Source organism: Lepidochelys kempii, chromosome 10 (assembly GCF_965140285.1).
Source record: "Lepidochelys kempii isolate rLepKem1 chromosome 10, rLepKem1.hap1, whole genome shotgun sequence".
Classification (NCBI taxonomy): domain Eukaryota; kingdom Metazoa; phylum Chordata; order Testudines; family Cheloniidae; genus Lepidochelys; species Lepidochelys kempii.
In genome coordinates this window covers 11674198-11691041 of record NC_136389.1, presented here as the reverse complement: position 1 = coordinate 11691041, position 16844 = coordinate 11674198, and the positions used below count along the sequence as shown (strand labels likewise).

The 16844-nt window shown below is 46.7% G+C and overlaps 1 protein-coding gene and 1 long non-coding RNA gene across 2 annotated transcripts in view; one reads left to right on the top strand and one right to left on the bottom strand.

The window, feature by feature from the left end:
- Nucleotides 1-258: 258 nt before the first annotated feature.
- The window catches only part of LOC140918181 (uncharacterized), a 62843-nt gene continuing 46257 nt past the window's right edge, over nt 259-16844 (top strand). The window contains exon 1 of the long non-coding RNA XR_012161102.1: nt 259-412. This is a non-coding gene — a long non-coding RNA (uncharacterized LOC140918181). The remainder of the gene's footprint in view (nt 413-16844) is intronic.
- Nucleotides 3246-15686, bottom strand: GRIFIN (galectin-related inter-fiber protein). The gene is made up of 4 exons (XM_073361508.1): nt 15645-15686; nt 5104-5183; nt 4837-4999; nt 3246-3519 (listed from the first exon to the last, which is right to left on the bottom strand). The coding sequence occupies exons 1-4, from the start codon at nt 15684-15686 to the stop codon at nt 3355-3357; spliced, it is 450 nt and encodes a 149-aa protein (XP_073217609.1). The 3' UTR covers nt 3246-3354.

Here is a 16844-nt window from a genome sequence, read left to right as displayed (position 1 = left end):
CTTGCTTTAAGGTTTGAAAATTCAGACATTAGTTCTTTTAGATCCAGTTTTCCACCTATTTCATGCTCTATTGACGTTGTGGCAAATCCAACAAGTCTCTCTTGCCCCATTGTTGAATGCAGATACGTTTTTATCAATTTTAACTTTGAGAAGTTACGTTCCCCACTAGCTATGGAAACTGGCAAAGTTAAAAGACTGCGTAGAGCTATAAAAATGTTTGGAAAACTGTCTTATTTTCACAGACAAACTTCAGTACTTCTTCAGGAGTGGAATGTTTCTTAAGTCATCTTGAAAAAGCCTGAAGCTCAGTAAACAAATCTGTAGCATCAATGTCTTTTGAATTTTCATGAGGCAATGCCGACTCTCTGCTCTACATGAATTTCCGGCTATGTGACCTTGATGTATATTCGAGGTAGGTGTCACTAGCATTACAGCTCTTGCCGCTGGCAGATGTTTCATTGTGTCTGAGTTATTGCCTATCAAAATTGCGGAGTGGGTCATCTTGGCCCTATGTTGCAAACTGAAATTTTTTTTGCTAAAACATTATTTCTTTTGCAGTAAATAAAAGATTTGACACATTAATAAATTCTCAGAAATGTAGAGAAATGAATTATAATTCATATTCCCTCCATACACGCAAGGGAATTGAAATAATGACATCTTCGTTATTTTATTTGTATTGTTTTTCATCTTTTTCATTTTTTTTTCATTTTTTTAAAAAAAATTGGCTCCCCCCCCCCACAAATTTGGCTCCCCATTTAACTTGGCACCCTAGGCGACCACCTATATGGATGGGCCTGCCCTGGATGGCGTTTAGTGCAAAGTATTATTATTTTGAATTCCCTCAGCAGTTTTCCCCCATGAAGCATAATCAGCATCATGAAACTTCCCAACAGGGACAAATAAAATGAGCAATTTCTTTCAAATATAGTTCAGTGGTATCAGAGACAGACAGGGCAAATTTTATGCTGTAAAGGTCCTGAGTCTGATTGCACTTGCATTTATTTTAGACCTGTGTAACTGCATTGACTTCAGCAGAGATAACTGTGGGTTTTGGCCACTGTAACTCTGATCTGGATCAGACTATAAATGCAGCTCCTCTGGAAATAAGCCCCCCTCTCTGAGGCTGACCCCCTAGCTGGGCAGTGGGACCCAGCAGTGGTGGTTTTACTTCAGAGTGGTTGGAAGCTCCAAAAAGGAATGAACAGGGAGAGTGAAAGTGTTTCACTTCCAAAAAGGGGGATTCTCCAGGTCAAGGTGCGACTCGGCTTGTGGTAAGGACTTGATTAACAAGGAGGTACATCTATCACAATTTCCACCTTCTGTCTTGTAACCGGCCTGGTTGCCATTTACAAAACATATTTTCTATTCTTTTTAATGTGACCACATCTGTTCTGAGCCTTCCTGTGTTCCCAGTACAGTCTTTGCAATGAGAACATAATGTCCTCGAGTTATAGTCTGGAAATACTTTTAAGACACATAAATGTAGACTTTGCAGTATTCTGTGTTGGGATTGGCAGACTATTCACCCCTTCCTTTTAGGTCAGTAAGACTATAAATAGAAGGAAAGGAGAATGACCTCAGCCAATCAGACGAAAAGAGTTCTGAAAAGGCCAGAGCTAAACTTTGACTTTTCACTGGACAGATAACAATTCCAGTGACTCCTTCCAATGACCAGAGATAGTAGAGGAGCAGATAGCAGCCATTTGTCCTCTTTCTTTATGGCTTACCATTTGGAACACAATCTGTCTAATACCTGGTGAACAAGGGGATGATTTGAGGGCAGCTGGAGTTGCCCTTTTGAATTAATTCATATTCATATTTAACAATGGTGACGTGTTTATGTCACTGCATGCAAGTTTGTCCATTAGCAGCCTTTCTACTGCTGGAGTGCAGTCAAGGGGTCCTACACGTAATATCCCACCAAGAGGAGAGAGAGGTGGACAATGTCAGAGAGGAAAGGGGGAAGGAGAAAGCAGGAGAACAAGTGAGTGTGTGTTGATTCCATTGGATTGAGAAGGAAGGAAGACGGAAAGGGAGAGAGAGAGAGATTGAGTCTAGCTGCTAAAAATATGGCGCTCTGTGCTTATCCTGAAAAACATAATTGCTAGAACCCAGTCCTGCTAGGACCCCTCGGCCTGGACTTTAGTTGTGTCTCCCTTGCGTTCTGACAAAATCATCTTGGCTCAGTGCTCCTTTAAACCCCTCCCCCTTTTGACCCACAGAATCACCCCTCCCCTTTTTAAGCCACAGAATCACTCCTGGGATCTGTATAACAACAGGAAAGTTGGCGGGTTAGAGCAGAGCAGATATGCATATTGTTGCAGTGTGGACAAAATTATTCCAAGAAATCTTGCAAAATTAGTTGACAAATTTTATTCCCCAGGTTCTGAACAGGAGCTTGGTTTCACCCCCTCCTTTCATGCCAAAGGGCCTTGTTTTCCCACTGTTGGATACAAGTGACTCCCTCGGAAGTCAATGAGAGTTGCTTGTACCCTGTGGCTAAAGAATCAGACCCTGGCTAGAGCCCCAGGGGAGGAATAATCATAGAATCATAGAATATCAGGGTTTGAAGGGACCCCTGAAGGTCATCTAGTCCAACCCCCTGCTCGAAGGTCAACTGGTGGAGTTTTAAACCACGGATTTCTCTAAGGAATGGACAGGCCTCATTCTGTATGAGGGCAGGAGCAAGGAGCATAGTCCTTTGCTACCATTTGTCAGGGATCACCTCCTCTCCTGGAGGACAGGGGGCTGCCTGCGAGCTGGGACCCGGGGCCGACGAATGTAGAAGCCACTTCACTGGGTGCCATTTTTCAGATTTTATTGGTGATCATGTTGACATTGTACCAAGCTCCAGTAGGCACATGCCCCTCTCTGCTGGCATCATTCTTACACATCCCCTAGATCAACATCTACAGCTGAGAAGTGTAGCTAATCCATACCCTATTCCGGAGTAGGAATATTTGCTCCGATAAAATTCAAATGTTCTTACCATTCAGTGCATACTGCCACACACAACAAACTGCTGTGTGGAATGCCATTGTTCATTACGACAAACAAGGATGAAAATGCCTAGACTTCCAGTTCTCCACCCTAGGGCACATGGTGTCAGAATGACTCTAGGGATCTGGACTGACTGACATTAATGAGCTTGCTATGTATTGCCATTGTATTGCTAGGATACAGTACATCATGGGCATGACAACTCTGTGCTATAGTGTTCTCCAGCAACATCCTTCCTGCTGGAGACAGCAGATGATGTGTGGGAGAGGGAGGAGAGAGGGTAACCAGTTGCCTACTGGGGCAGGGCTCTTAAAAGTGGTTAGGCTGGAAAGCCTGTCCCAACTTTAGTGCCTAATAAAGACTCCGTTTGGTGATTTCCATTGAAGAAATTCTGACATCATTAACGACCTGCAGTTTGGTGATAGCCGAGAGCTGTTTCTGCCGATGCTTGTACTGGAGGATTTTGTTTTCATCAATGGAAACATGGAAATAGTCTGGGTCAGAGTAGATTTCAATCTGAAAGAGAGAGAGTGAGAGTTAGGATCTCCAGGTCTTGGTCTGAAACATCACCAGAGAAGCTGATCCAGCACAAATGAAAGCATGTCTGATCTGTGGTCAGTGACAAACCTCTAGGACACTGATGGGTGTGCTAGCCACCTTCCATTCAGGCTAACTAAGGGAACAATTAAAACACCTCTTTGTTTAGTGGTAGCTGAAACCACGGCCCAGAGACTAGACTGAATGCACACACGGGCTTTGGGTTCATTGGTGGAGATGGGAAATGGCAAAGCAGAGTAACTACCATTCATTTGGCATCCAGGGAGTGTGCAAAACAAATGTAGCTTACACCAGCGGTTCTCAACCAAAGGTAGGCGTACCCCTGGGGGTGTGCAGAGGTCTTCCAGGGGGTACGTCAACTCATCTAGATAGCTGCCTAGTTTTACAACAGGCTACGTAAAAAGCACTAGCAAAATCAGTACAAACTAAAATGTCACCCAGTATATATTCCGTGAATGTAAGTACAATATTGATATTCCAATAGATTTATTTTATAATTATATGGTAAAATGAGAAAGTTAGCCATTTTTCAGTAATAGTGTGCTGTCACTTTTGCATTTTTATGCCTGATTTTGTAAGCAAGTAGTTTTTAACTGAGGTGACAGTTGGGGGTCCGCAAGACAAACCAGCCTCCTGAAAGGGATACAGTCATCTGGGAAGGTTGAGAAGCACTGGCTAACACTGATTTTTGGTGTTGTGAAGGGATAAATCAGGTCTGGAGTAAGTGGGTCCAGTTCCCCATAGGCTTTGTGGGTATAATTTAAAGTGTGTGTGTGAAGGGGGGCATGCTTTTTCTTACACCCTCTTGTTAATTGATTTTCCTGCTAATCACATATATCCTTAATCCTCCCACTTGCCTTGTGCATTACAGTTGCTTTGCACAGCCCCTATATGGCATGGCAGTGCAAGTCACACCACTTAACCACTTACAGCTCTTTATAGTCATCTTATAACTGATTTGTAGTTTACCTCACCATTTACATCCCTGCTAAACTGAGCCCAGGGATTGCCCAGGGAGTTACACCTGCATCATTACTCCATGCTGGATATGGCCCAGAGTGCTAAAGAGATCAAATTTCTGTTCTCTATTTTGTCATTGGAGTTAATGAAGTCAGTGAAGTTACTCCAGGTTTACAACAGGGTGACTGAGCAGAACTGTGCATTGAGGGAAGGATTGAATGATTTGTACTGCTGGTGCCAACTCCAGGGCTGGCAGTCATGTCTCTCTCCCAGCAGGCAGTGTCCCCAGAGATTTATGGGTTGATATTGAATTACCTGGAAAGGTTCCTTTGCTTTTAGGGGGAAGGTGTCAGTTACTTCTTCCGGCCCCCAGTGGCTGGAGAGGAAGGAGTTGCAGATGATTTTGGAGTCAGAGAAGCGAGGGTTAAAGTGGAAAGCGATCTGGTCTCCTGCATTGCAGAGGAAATTAATTTCAAACCTAAAAAACGAGAGAAATCAGTGAGTCAAACCCATGAAGCCTGGCAGCTGGGTCCCGTGAGACACCATGATGCTCTGAAAAATGGCTGCAAATAATGCTCTTACATATTTGCACTGGAGCTTGTTTCGCCTTTAACTATCACACTCCAGCCAGGACACAGCCCCTCTGGGTATGATGCTTCGAACTATGAACGAAAAAAAAAACGCAAGTCAGTTATACTCCGCAACGAAGAGAGACAAGGTGGCGGGCGAAGGTAATATTTTTTATTGGACCAACTTCTGTGGGTGAGAGAGACCAGCTTTTCAGCAATAAAGAAACGTATCTCGGCTTTCTCCCCTGCCCTCTCTCTCCTTCCCCATTTCCTCCACAGCTTATCACTGAGTCACTTTTCATCCCCCCACTTTCCCATCTTCTCTTCCTCTTTTCCCTTGTCTTCCTCTTCCTCTCTCCCCTCCACCTCTTTGTCACTCAGCAATGCCACAAAATAAGCATAAACCAGCTCAGCCTTTCCTGCTCTCAGAATTCCCCTTTCTCTTCAGCCCAGCCCAGCTCTTTATACAAGAGGTTTTGGGGTGGCAAATCCCATTTTATCCGCTGATAGCTCAGAAATCACTGCTCTGCATCAACTGGCGGAGCAATGCCAGGGCTCTTGCTGCAAAAAACCTGCATAAAGTCCCTGTTTGCTATGAAATCAAGGACATCCTTCTTCCCCGCCTCACCCTCAACAGTGCAAAATCTGCCAGGTCCTGAGCATGAGACTGTGAGGTGCTTTGAGGGATGGTTGGAATGGCAGGAACTGATCAGAGGGGAATAGTGAATCATAGACATGTCAGGCTAGAAGGGCTGTCAAGAGTCACCTAGTTCAGCCCTCCATATTAAGGCAGGATTAAGCCCATCCCAGACGGATGTTTGTCTATTCTCTTCTTAAAAGCCTCCACTAAGGAAGATTCCACAGTCTCTCACCTGGTCCTGTGCTTAACTTCCCTTATAGTTAGAAAGTTTTTCCTAACTATCCAACCTAAATCTCCCTGTGCTGCAAACTAAGTCGATTGCTTCTTCTCCTGGCCTTGGTGGACATAGAGAATAACTGATGACCATCCTCTTTATAACAATCTTTTACATATTTGAAGACCATTTCCCTCCCAGCCTTCCCTTCCCTAGACTAAAGGTGCCCAGTTCTTTCAGCCTTTCCTCAGAGGTCATATTTTCCAAACCTCTTATAGTTTTTGTGGCTCTTCACTGGACTCTCTCCTGTTTGTTCACAGCTTCCTTCAAGTCAGTGGAACATGGGCAGCTGGATAAGGGCCACCTCAGTCACTGTTACACACCTCACGCTTTCCAGGCTGGGATCTTTGTCCAGTCTCAGGGGTTAAACTTGTGTAAAAGACGGAGAGAGCAGGTTCGTTTCTCAATAATTCATGTGTCTGTTGAATAACCCATTTTTCATAAGAAATGCTTGACATTTCCTCCCTTTTCTGATGCTCTTATGAGCCGACTCTCTCTCCTGTGCTTCACACAACAGCAGCACCATTGAAATGCAGCCGGCTCTACTAAGGGTGGAAGGCAGGAGGAAAGGGGCCCACATCTCAGCACAACACAATGGGAAAAAGAGGAATTCTGGCTATGAAAAATTAGTCAAGCTGCCGTTCTTACAGAAAATACCCTGGGATCTCTCATGTCCATGCTGAGCAAATGGAACTTGAGATGTCACAGTTTCCCCAGTGAGATCCTCACCCGCTGAACTGCTTGGGGCTCAGCGTACCTTCCTCATAAGGATTTGGAACAGGGAGCTGAAGTAAGTGATGAATTCATCTGAAACAGCTCACTCTCTTCCCCATACTCCCCTGGGAATGACACCTGCTTCCTTTCGCTAGCGGTATGCCCACTCTACCCCCAAATGACCATCTGTGTTTGCAAAGCGCCTAGCACAAAGGGGTCTTGGTCCATGACTGGAGGTCCTAGGTGCTACCACAGCACAAATAATAAATAATAATAATAATATAATAATAAAATCTCATGGTTCCTCCTCGCCCCCCCCCCCACACACACACACTGCACAATGCTCATCCCCATCACTGGGAGAAATCACTCCTGGTTTTGGCAGATACTCTGATGCTCTGCTCCAGTCCCAGTTTTCACTCCCAGTCATGTAGAACACACAGTCTCTCTCCCTCCCGGGCTTCACTCATCCAGTCTTTTACTCTGCCACTGGAGTCCATTCAAACCGTGCTTAGCGTCCCCCAGACACACACGTCCTTAGGGCAGGAGCTGAGATGTAATCATCTCAGACAGCTCCTCTGTTAATCTCCAGCCTCCTGTCTGGCTACTTCTAAAGACGGAGCCCACTAAACACTTCCCCGCCATTCTCATGCTGCTGTTTGGCCCCCCACACACAGCGGATATAATGATACTCACACATTTTGCCCCCTTAAAAACACCTGGGTCATGCAAAGCTGATTGTAAGGTGTAAACGGGGTGGAAGTCATGCTGGATACCCAGTCTGGGCTTCACTTGGCTCTCACCCCTACAGTCACTACAGCACATACAGCGAAACCTGCCTCACAACAGCAACTCCCTCTCTGCTACTGGGTGTCCCGAGAGAGATTATTTTAACCTACAAAAGAAAGACCCCTGCTTGGGTCGCTCCACTAGACGCTGGGCCAGATTCTGATCTCCCAACAACACTGTAATCCTGGAATAACTGCAATGAAGTCAGTGGTGTTAGTCTGGATTTACACCAGTGTAACTGAGACCACAATCTGGCCAGCTGCCCTAAAACATCCTTCTGTACTCGATTACAACAGAGATACATTTTGGGGCTCATTACTGAAACAGAAGAGCAGCCCCATAAGCAGAACTCCCATGTACCTGTAGGTTTTTGGCTTTGCTCTGGCCAGATTTCTGGGTTTTCTCCCCAGCTGCAATCCTCTTTCTTTATCTACCCTGTGCTTGAATTACCAGAACCCCAGACGCTGACCACCAGCTTGAGCTGGTGAGTTATGCCAGATGCTCGTCCCTCTCCCTTACCCGCAGTGCCATGCTGCTCATCTGCCTTTCCACCGTCAGACCGACCCACGGGGGGATGTGCAGCCAGCAAGGCCTGATATAAGGGCTGTTGACCACGTGTGTGTGTGGGGGGGGGAATTATCAGAGACAGAGGAGTGAGCTAGCCTCCTGACCCTTGGTGGGAGAAGAAGAATGGAACAATCCACTCCCTGCCTGTCTTGCAAAGTCAGACTGTTCATTCTCTCAGCACTAATCCAGACCTTGTGTTCTCACTAACAATGGCAACAGCAACAAAATAATCCAGAATGGTGACGTGGTGGCATCATTTTATTATAGTGTAGAAAGTTTGAATTGCAATCCCAGATAACACCTGGTCTTTACTGCACTAGGCCTCCCTCTGGTTAGGGTGGGTTTCCTGACAGGGAAATGGCTAAGAAGAAATCCCTGTGGGTTAATCCTCTGGGAGATTCTTCCACAGGCTAGGACAAGACTCTTGGGGAGAAAGAGGTGACTGCGGAGAGTAACCTCCGGGTGGGGGGGAGTTTGATTATACCTGTGGTCCATGCCCTGGGCAGGAGTGGACTGCAGAGGGAGACATGACTGGGGAGAATATTAGCCTTCTTGGTTCACATAGCTACTCTGGGAAAAAAAGCCTCTTTCCCTCTTCCCCCTCCTCTGTGTTGCCCCGCCAGAGGTGATGATTTCTGTGTATACGGGAGGAATTTTTCCCACTTGTTTTTCTTTCATTCTTTGTCATTTGTAATCCTGTCTAGAATCAGCTGATTCAAGCTCTGTCACTTTTCCCCGACAAAGCCTGGATTGTCAGCAGCGCATTAGGATTTAACACGCTGCTGATAACAGCACATTGCATCGACCCCTCTCTTCGCACAGTACAATCCATGTATTTGGGGGCTGAGCAGATATTTCCCAGAGCTGAAAGGCACCAAGCAAAGGGCAGCAATGAAATGAAAACTGAGAGTCGCCATAGAGATTGGTGTAAGAGTGTTGTTGGCTGCGAGGGGCTCTCACGGCAATTCCAATTCTGCCTCTCACAGCAGGGGGTCACATAGGGAATGGTGCAGCAGCATGAATGTGTGTGTGTATGGGAGAATGAGCTATTCCTATCGCCACCTCCCCCAGCAGGGGTCGCTGCAGAGCCGCTTTCCCCGGCATGTGGAATGCATCGCTCTGGAGGGGAGCGAAGAGTGGTGGTGCACGCTTTCCCCATGCTGCCCTCCTAAGCCAGTGGGTTGAACGGGGGGCGCAACTGGTTTCCTTTTCCTGAGATGCGGGGCGGGCTCAGCTTTCCAGTGTTCTGGAAATGCGGCTGTGGGGGACGGCGCAGAACTGCGGGGGGACTCGTAACAGTTTGAGTATTGCACAGCACTGCTGCAGAGCACTGGTTGTGGGGGGATCCCTTGGCTGCTGCAGTGGTGCAGGAATAGTTTTTATAGTTGGGGGTGCTGAAGGCAGAAGCCATGTGTTTGGGGTGTTGTTATTACTTCAAGAAGGGGGTGCGGCAGCACCCCTGCGCTGTTGTAATGTCAGTTTCTGTCAGCTGGAAGCATGGGGAGGAGTTGCCTATTTAATATACATCTCCAGATGAATTAACTTGAGCCAGGGAATACCTCTACACCTTCCAAAGACAGAATTTCAGGTAGGACTGCCTCCATGACCCCAAAAACTAGGTACGCCTCTGCCTATAAGGTGATTAGGTTGCCATGTATAACAGTTGCATATTGCAGGGTTTTTTAAGTGACTGCATAAATGTACTCCTGAATCTAAACTTACAACATAAGCTCTTGTGGTTGCAGCAATAACTGAAAATGTGATCAGAAGGGACTAGATGCGGTGACACTACTAATAATACCTGGCTCTTATATAGCACGTTTCATCAGTAGATTTCAAAGTCCTTTACAAAGGAGGTCAGTCTCATTATCCCTGTTTTACAGATGGGGAAACTGAGGCAACAAGACGTAGGTACCCAGCAGTAGAGCTGGGAATAAATACCAGTTCTCCTCAGTCCCAGTCCAGTGCTCTGTCCACTAGGCCACAGTGCTTCCCCCATTACAGTATACTGCCTGATACCTGCCTGAGTCTGCAGCCAGCCTGAAACAATAGCTCTGAGAGAAGTGTGAACTGCTTCTGTTCACTTCAGCATGACTGTTAACTCTAAAGTTTAACAATATTTAATGTCAGCATTAAATATTTCACCAGTGATCCTTCAAGCACAGCAATCTGCTTATCCATCATTGCTGATGGAGCACGGGCACATACTGGGGGGTTCCGTGAGGCAGCTGGTTGCTATCAAAGGTAGTTTTCTCCCTTTCTTGCTCCATTATAGTCTGCAGTTTCTATAGTCTGCAGTTTGATTTCATGACAGTGACATCTTTCTCAGTGGTTTTCTCAGATGTCATCCGTTGTCCTCCTCTTGTCCGTCTTCCACCAGGAGGTATCCAGTCAAGGACTTTTCTAGGAATACAGTTTTTTGATTCCGTACAATCTGCCCAAACCTCTTCAGCCTTCTTTCTCAAATCATTGTCTCTACAGTCTGTTGACCAATCTTTTGTAACACATCATCGTGGGTTACTTTGTCTCACCAGCGGATACAAGTATTCTGTGCATTTGCCTGAGCCTGATCACACTGAAGCCACCGAGTGCCTTTGAAAATCCCACCAGATATGGATAGCTGTGCTAAAAGGTGACTGCAGAGAGGAAAGATCATCTATCACTATCTGAAAGGTGTAAACACTCAGAATGGGGAGAAAATACCAAGAGTGCTGGAAGCTGGGAAAGCTCAGAGCAGGGGGTTGGAATAGGGAAGGGAAGTTCTTGGGTGAATAGCAGGACAGCTTCCTGACCATGAGTTCTATTAGACTGTGGCATAATCTCCCAAAGAAAATGTGGTAAAGGTGCCCGGATTTGGGATTTTTTTAGATTAGATTGAAAAAGAGACGAGATAATGCGTTATATGGAGAGTGGGACTGAGTGATCTGAGAGGTCTTTTCCATCTGTAATTATGAGTCCATGATTTTATCAACCTCCTTCGCTGCCTACAAATAAGTACAGAAACATCTTCAGTCAAAGAAACACATATCTGAAGAGAAGTGTGGAAGAGACGAGATTGGTCCTGGGACAACACGGCTACAACAACGCTACAAAGAACTGTGGAAGATATGGATGTAGTCAGACATCTTTATTCAGCCGTCTCCGTTCACCTCAGTATTAGGCGGCCGTGAGAAATACACACATTGTGACAGGCCACTTCCAATAAACAGATGTACTGGAGCAGGAATTCCAGTTCTGTGCTACAGGTGGCAGCATCGGGCAACACAATAGAGGCGGGAATCTGAGACTGCTTCAGGGGAGTCATGAGACAAAGCTCGAAGTATAAAAGACAATGCTATCCTGGTTATCAAATTCAGACCCTGTCCCCTCCTTGCAGCCTGTGAACTGGCCCTTTGTGATTGACGCTGTGTTCACTGTGCCGAATCCTGAGCTACAGGGAGTTCAGAATAATTCCTTACCGGTTTCCAGAAGAGGCGCTGGACTATACACTCGATAAGATTCACTCTTTGTCCTGCTTTCCCACTGGCTGTGACTTACAAATCTCATTCCAAAATGTCCCTGCTTGTCCCTTCCCCATCTGGTTCTCCTGTGAAAAGGCCAGACTAAAAACAAAGGAGGCCATTGGGCTGGGTTTTAGCAGAGCCTGTTTTAGGGGCAATGGAAGGGTCTAAGGTGGAAACAGATCTCTTTCTACATATGGAGGCACCATATTTGTGTCTCATCACAGCCATATGGGCACCACACCTCTCTTTCTGCACAGAGCCCCCAGCTGTTGCAGCCTCTTTTTGGAATCAGCGTCCTTTATAAATACCTACTTCGATGACAAGCAAAAGGCCTGTCCTGGAAGGATCAAATCCCTACCTAGTTCTGGCACACAAACGATGGGCACGTGGGAGCTCCCGCCACAGATGGTAGCTTTGCCAATTCTGCCATTTTCCATTTAATTTCTTACTGTTGCACTAGAAGCTCTGTGAGGGCTGGAAATGGCGGGAGAGCTGGCACAGACGGCCCATCGGGACTGTAACCCAATGTGTCCTCTATGCTTGTTCTGAGCAGGGTTAAAGGGCATGGGAGCTACAACATGGAGTGGGATTATGCTAGTGCGCTCACCATTGTCGCCCCGGTGCACGAGGAGTAGCAAAGGTGGGAAATGGGGAGTCAACACATCCACGGAGTTGCAGCCTAAACAGATTTTTGGGCGCCCAGCTTGAGACACCTTGAAGGGGCCTGAAAGGCAGAGGGTGGGTGATTCAGCGCTTACTGCCCAGCAGGCCCCACGTTCTGCGACAAGTTGAGTGGAAGAAAAGGCTTCTGTTGTTCTGAAGGCAAACGGCTGCTGTGAGTGATGTGTCCTGGGGAAGAAAGCAAACACCATTCACCTGACATGGAAAAGATGCTTAACCAGAGACCAGTTTGACAGGTGTGCCTTTATTTACCTACCTGTATTCTTCCTTCTGTGTCCCTATGCACAACTGATCTTAGCAACTGTTTGTTTAGCCACTAGGGGAGGAGAATGTAAATATGTTTAAAGGCTTTGTGGATGGAGGGATGAGGGTACCAGGTGGTTAGCTTGGAACATCTTAAAGCTTCCTGCACTGTTTCCAAGGACACAGAGTGTGCATCACATGAGTACAGGAAAGCCTACCACAGTCCCCGTCACACAAGTTTATACTGCATAGCCATATCAATATATTAACACTGATCATTATTAATAATACATTAATGAAGCACCCTGACTCCCTAAGTGCCTTATTTGAGGGCATGCACATTATTAAGATCTTACTTTATATATCTTATTTGGGGCTCTGTGCAACAGGATGGTCACACATACAACTGGGTAAAACTGGAATAAAAAATCACTCTACATGCTACTCCTATGCAGGTATTCATGCAGCATGGCCTAGTTCATCAGCTGCTGCAGTGGGTCACAGGGGAACTCTGTTCTGTTCCTAGCTCTGCCATTCTTCTACTGCGTGATCACTAGCAAGTCAGTTTGCCTCTCTTTCACTTCCCTGTCTTGGTCTGTCTTGTCCCTTTAGTTTGCAAGCTCCTCAGGGCAGGGATCGTATCATCCTATGTGCTTATACAACGCCTAATGCAATGGGGCCTTGGTCTAAGTTGGGATTCTAGGCAGTACCCTAATGCAAATAATATTAGTAATGAAAATACTGCACAGAGCTAATGCTGTACGGGCCAGATGCAATGCCCATTCGGTCCAAGGGAAAGACTCCTATCGGCTTTGGTGGGATTTGGATCAGCCCCTTAGTGTGCAACAGTCTCTCTCTCTCTTCAAATGAGACAGATTGTTGCCATAATTAAGATGCAGACCAGTAGAATCCCAGAAAAATCGTGCATCGTGCAACGTAGCAAGAGAAACGGCAAGAGTCAACACCCACAGGCACGCCCTGTATCTGGCAGGCTTCATATTAAAATATATTGATGGAGTTTCAAATGCATTGTTAAAGTGTCCACTTTGTCATAGTCCACAAGGGGCAGCCAAACCATGGGAAATTGCTTCATCACTTGAGGTTTTGCTCATTTGTTTTGTCAGCGTTTCCATTATTTAGGCTGTCATCACAGTGTCCCACATCATTCTCAGTTAGGCAACAACAGCCGGGGGCTCTCTTTTCCCGCAAGGCTCATCCAGGCTGCATCTTTGCTGGAGTCGCTGACTGTGAAGTTCCATTTGGATTGGAAGGAAGAAAGACTGTTTCCAGACAAGTGACTAGGGGTCAGAGGGTACGTGTACGAAGCAATAAAAACCTGTGGCACAGAGCCTCAGAGCCCAGGACAATTGACTCCGACTTTCAGGGCTCAGGCTGCAAGACTAAAAATTGCCGTGTAGACGTTCAGACTTTGGCTGGAGCCTGGCTTCTGAGGCCCACCCCCCCCGCACAGGGTTTCACAGCCCGGGCCCCAGCCTGCGCCCAAACCTCTGCACTGCAATTTTTAGCCCAGCAGCCGGAGCCCCACAAGCCTGAATCATAGAATACCAGGGTTGGAAGGGACCTCAGGAGGTCATCTAGTCCAACCCCCTGCTCAAAGCAGGACCAATCCCCAATTTTTGGCCCGGATCCCAAATGGCCTCCTCAAGGATTGAACTCACAACCCTGGGTTTAGCAGGCCAATGCTCAAACCACTGAGCTATCCCTCCCCCCAATCATCAGCTGGGGCCCACTGAAGTGAAATGATAAAACTCCCCTTCACTGACCAGGATCTGTGTTTTAAAATCCTTTGAGATCCTTGAATGGAAGGAGCTAGAGAAATACAAAGTGTTTCTCTTTTAAGACAAGCTGCCCCTTAAAGGAAGACCATACCACTCAACCCCCCATGAGGCAGATTAGGAAATGTTACTCTGGGAGTTTGGCTTATGATTTGGGATTAATATCCTCTCATATGGGGATTCCCCCTAAAGGTGGGTAAAGTGACCCTCCTACTTCATCCCTACCAACACGTCAGTGTGACGGCCACTCTCATGGTCAACACACGGGGACTTCCGGAGCTAAAAGCATCAACTGTTACAGCTTGAGCTAAAGTGCCATGACTCTGCAGCTGGGGCTGCAACAATTCATATCCTCTGCAGACCAGCACAGATGGGACCTGTTCCATGAATGCTCTAGTCGATGGGTTACATCAGTGATATAAATTATCTGCTTCTAGTTTCTTAAGAGCTGAGGCCCTTTGGAACACCAGTGATTCTCCTTCTAGTTACACAGTGGGAGGATGTTAGAGGGGCATCTCTTTATCAAGGGATCTCTCATCACTTCATACAAGTAGGTGTAGGTTCTATTCCCAATTTGCGTGACTCCTTGCATAATCTGGAAATCACTCCTCTAGATCCGAGGGTTTGGAGCATCACCATTACTGCTGCTCATGAAATCCTTTTGCATCCTGGTGGCTCAATGTGTTAGGCCTGAGCTGGAGAAAAGTCAACAGAGGGACAGGGACGGAATGACATTTATTGCAAAGGGTTTCTATAGCCCGTAGTTGATCATCCTGAAATAATTGCCCTATTACATGCAGACCTGATTTCTCCTTCTGCTCGGAGATACTTTCCTAGGGAGGTATTTATTTGTGTCTTTCCTAACTAGGGTTAACAGAGACGTCTCAGGGCTGGCTTTGGCCCTTGCCATTTTCCTGAGGCTGAACATGGGTGTCACTGGCTTAGAGCTAAAACAATTAAGATCCTGGGAAAAGAAGGGAGACCATGTGGGAATTCACCCTGTTCACTATTTATCCAGGGTCTCTGTGATACCTGGCTACCAGGGCAGGTAATTGGGTTCCCACTGGTATGTAGCCAGAGTTAGTCGATAGGTCCTGCCCCCTCAGGATAAGGCACCCCACAACTCCTAATGTATTTAGCATGTGAGAGACTATATTGAATGTGGGGGGATCTGCAGCCCTTAGTAGCTAATCCTGTTTTTTACCCCCACCTAAAAGGCAAAGGGACACGTTTCCAGAGGGGCCTTGGCTTGTCCTCCAGTTTTGCTCCTGCAATCAGCTGTGGGTACAAATAATGGCATGTCAATGTCTAGCGAACCTGATCTGCTGCAGCTTTTGTGTAATTTACCTTGAACATGGAAACTGCTCCAAAGAACTTGATTTTCCACATGGCGCCAGGCATAAGGGTGTTGTGGGCACTAAACTCCACCCTTTCAAAGGTTCGATTCGTCTACGGTCCGGTCCCTGTTTGGTCACAGTAGTGAATACATTGCACCTGCTTCGTCTCCGAGTCAAGTGGGTTTAGGGTGAAGCAGGAAGTCAGAAGGTGGGAGGAATAAGTGACCAGAGCATGTGATCATGGGTTCAAGTATTCATGAATGAAGTGCTGTTGTACTGGAACTGGCTGGTGTATTTTGGGTGGCAGGATCCACCCCCCAACCCACCTCGCCACTCAGCGAAGATCATTCTGAAGGTTATGAGATGGAAAGTGTCATCTGTAACTTCAGGATTTCTGAAGTTACAGATGACTAAGCCAGTGCTGTTTTCCTACCAGCTGTTCTCATTACTCCGGGGAGCTGTAAGAACCTGCAGTGTAAGGTGGGACACAGCTTTCAGTGATTCAGCAGCTGGGAATGAGAACAATAAGAAAGGCAAGTGGAAAATACAGAGTGCTCAAGTGAGACATAATCCACTTGGAGCATTCTCTTACAACCTCTTCCCATCTGAGCACACTGTTCCACATGGGGAGGGGGGTGTCTCTGTACCTCGACACACTGGCAAGGGGTGTTCTTCAGACAGCATCTAGTACAGCCCCAAAGCCCAGAGTGCCCTCTTTCCTCCGTTGAGGTGAGGGGCATTGTCCCCACCCCTTTTGACCCCAGTGGTGTTGTCTCATGAGGATGGGGGTGTATCAACACCTTTCTCTCCTTCCACGGTATGCTCCTGCTTCCTGCTTCTTCCCCCACAGAGCCCTGCTTTCAGCTAGTAGCTGTTCTCTAGGCTCAGTTCCTCTGTGAGTCTGCAGCCAGAGGGGCCTCTTCATTTCTAGTGGAATGGGGCTGGGATGTCAATGGCTGAGTATCCGCTTGAAACCCAGTGAGTTAGAACATGAGTTCCCAAACAGAGCAGGTTCCCAGGCCCTCTTACCTTGACTATGTCATTGAGGCCCCAGAGAGGGAGGATGGCCCAGTGGCGAGAGCACTAGCCTAGGGAATGGGAGGACATGTGTTTGAGTCCCTGCTCTGCCATAGACTTCTTAAGTAAGTCACTTAGCCTCTTTGTGCCTCAGTTCCCCATCTGTAAAATGGGGATAAATGACTGCCCTGCC

Coding starts and splice junctions, on each gene's coding strand:
- GRIFIN (XM_073361508.1), bottom strand. CDS start 15,686: ATGTGGAAAATCAAGTTCTTTGGAGCAGTTTCCATGTTCAAG. Junction 5,184..15,644: donor GAGCAGTTTCCATGTTCAAG/GTAAATTACACA, acceptor TTTCGTTCATAG/TTCGAAGCATCATACCCAGA. Junction 3,520..4,836: donor AAGCAAAGGAACCTTTCCAG/GTAATTCAATAT, acceptor TCTCTCTTTCAG/ATTGAAATCTACTCTGACCC.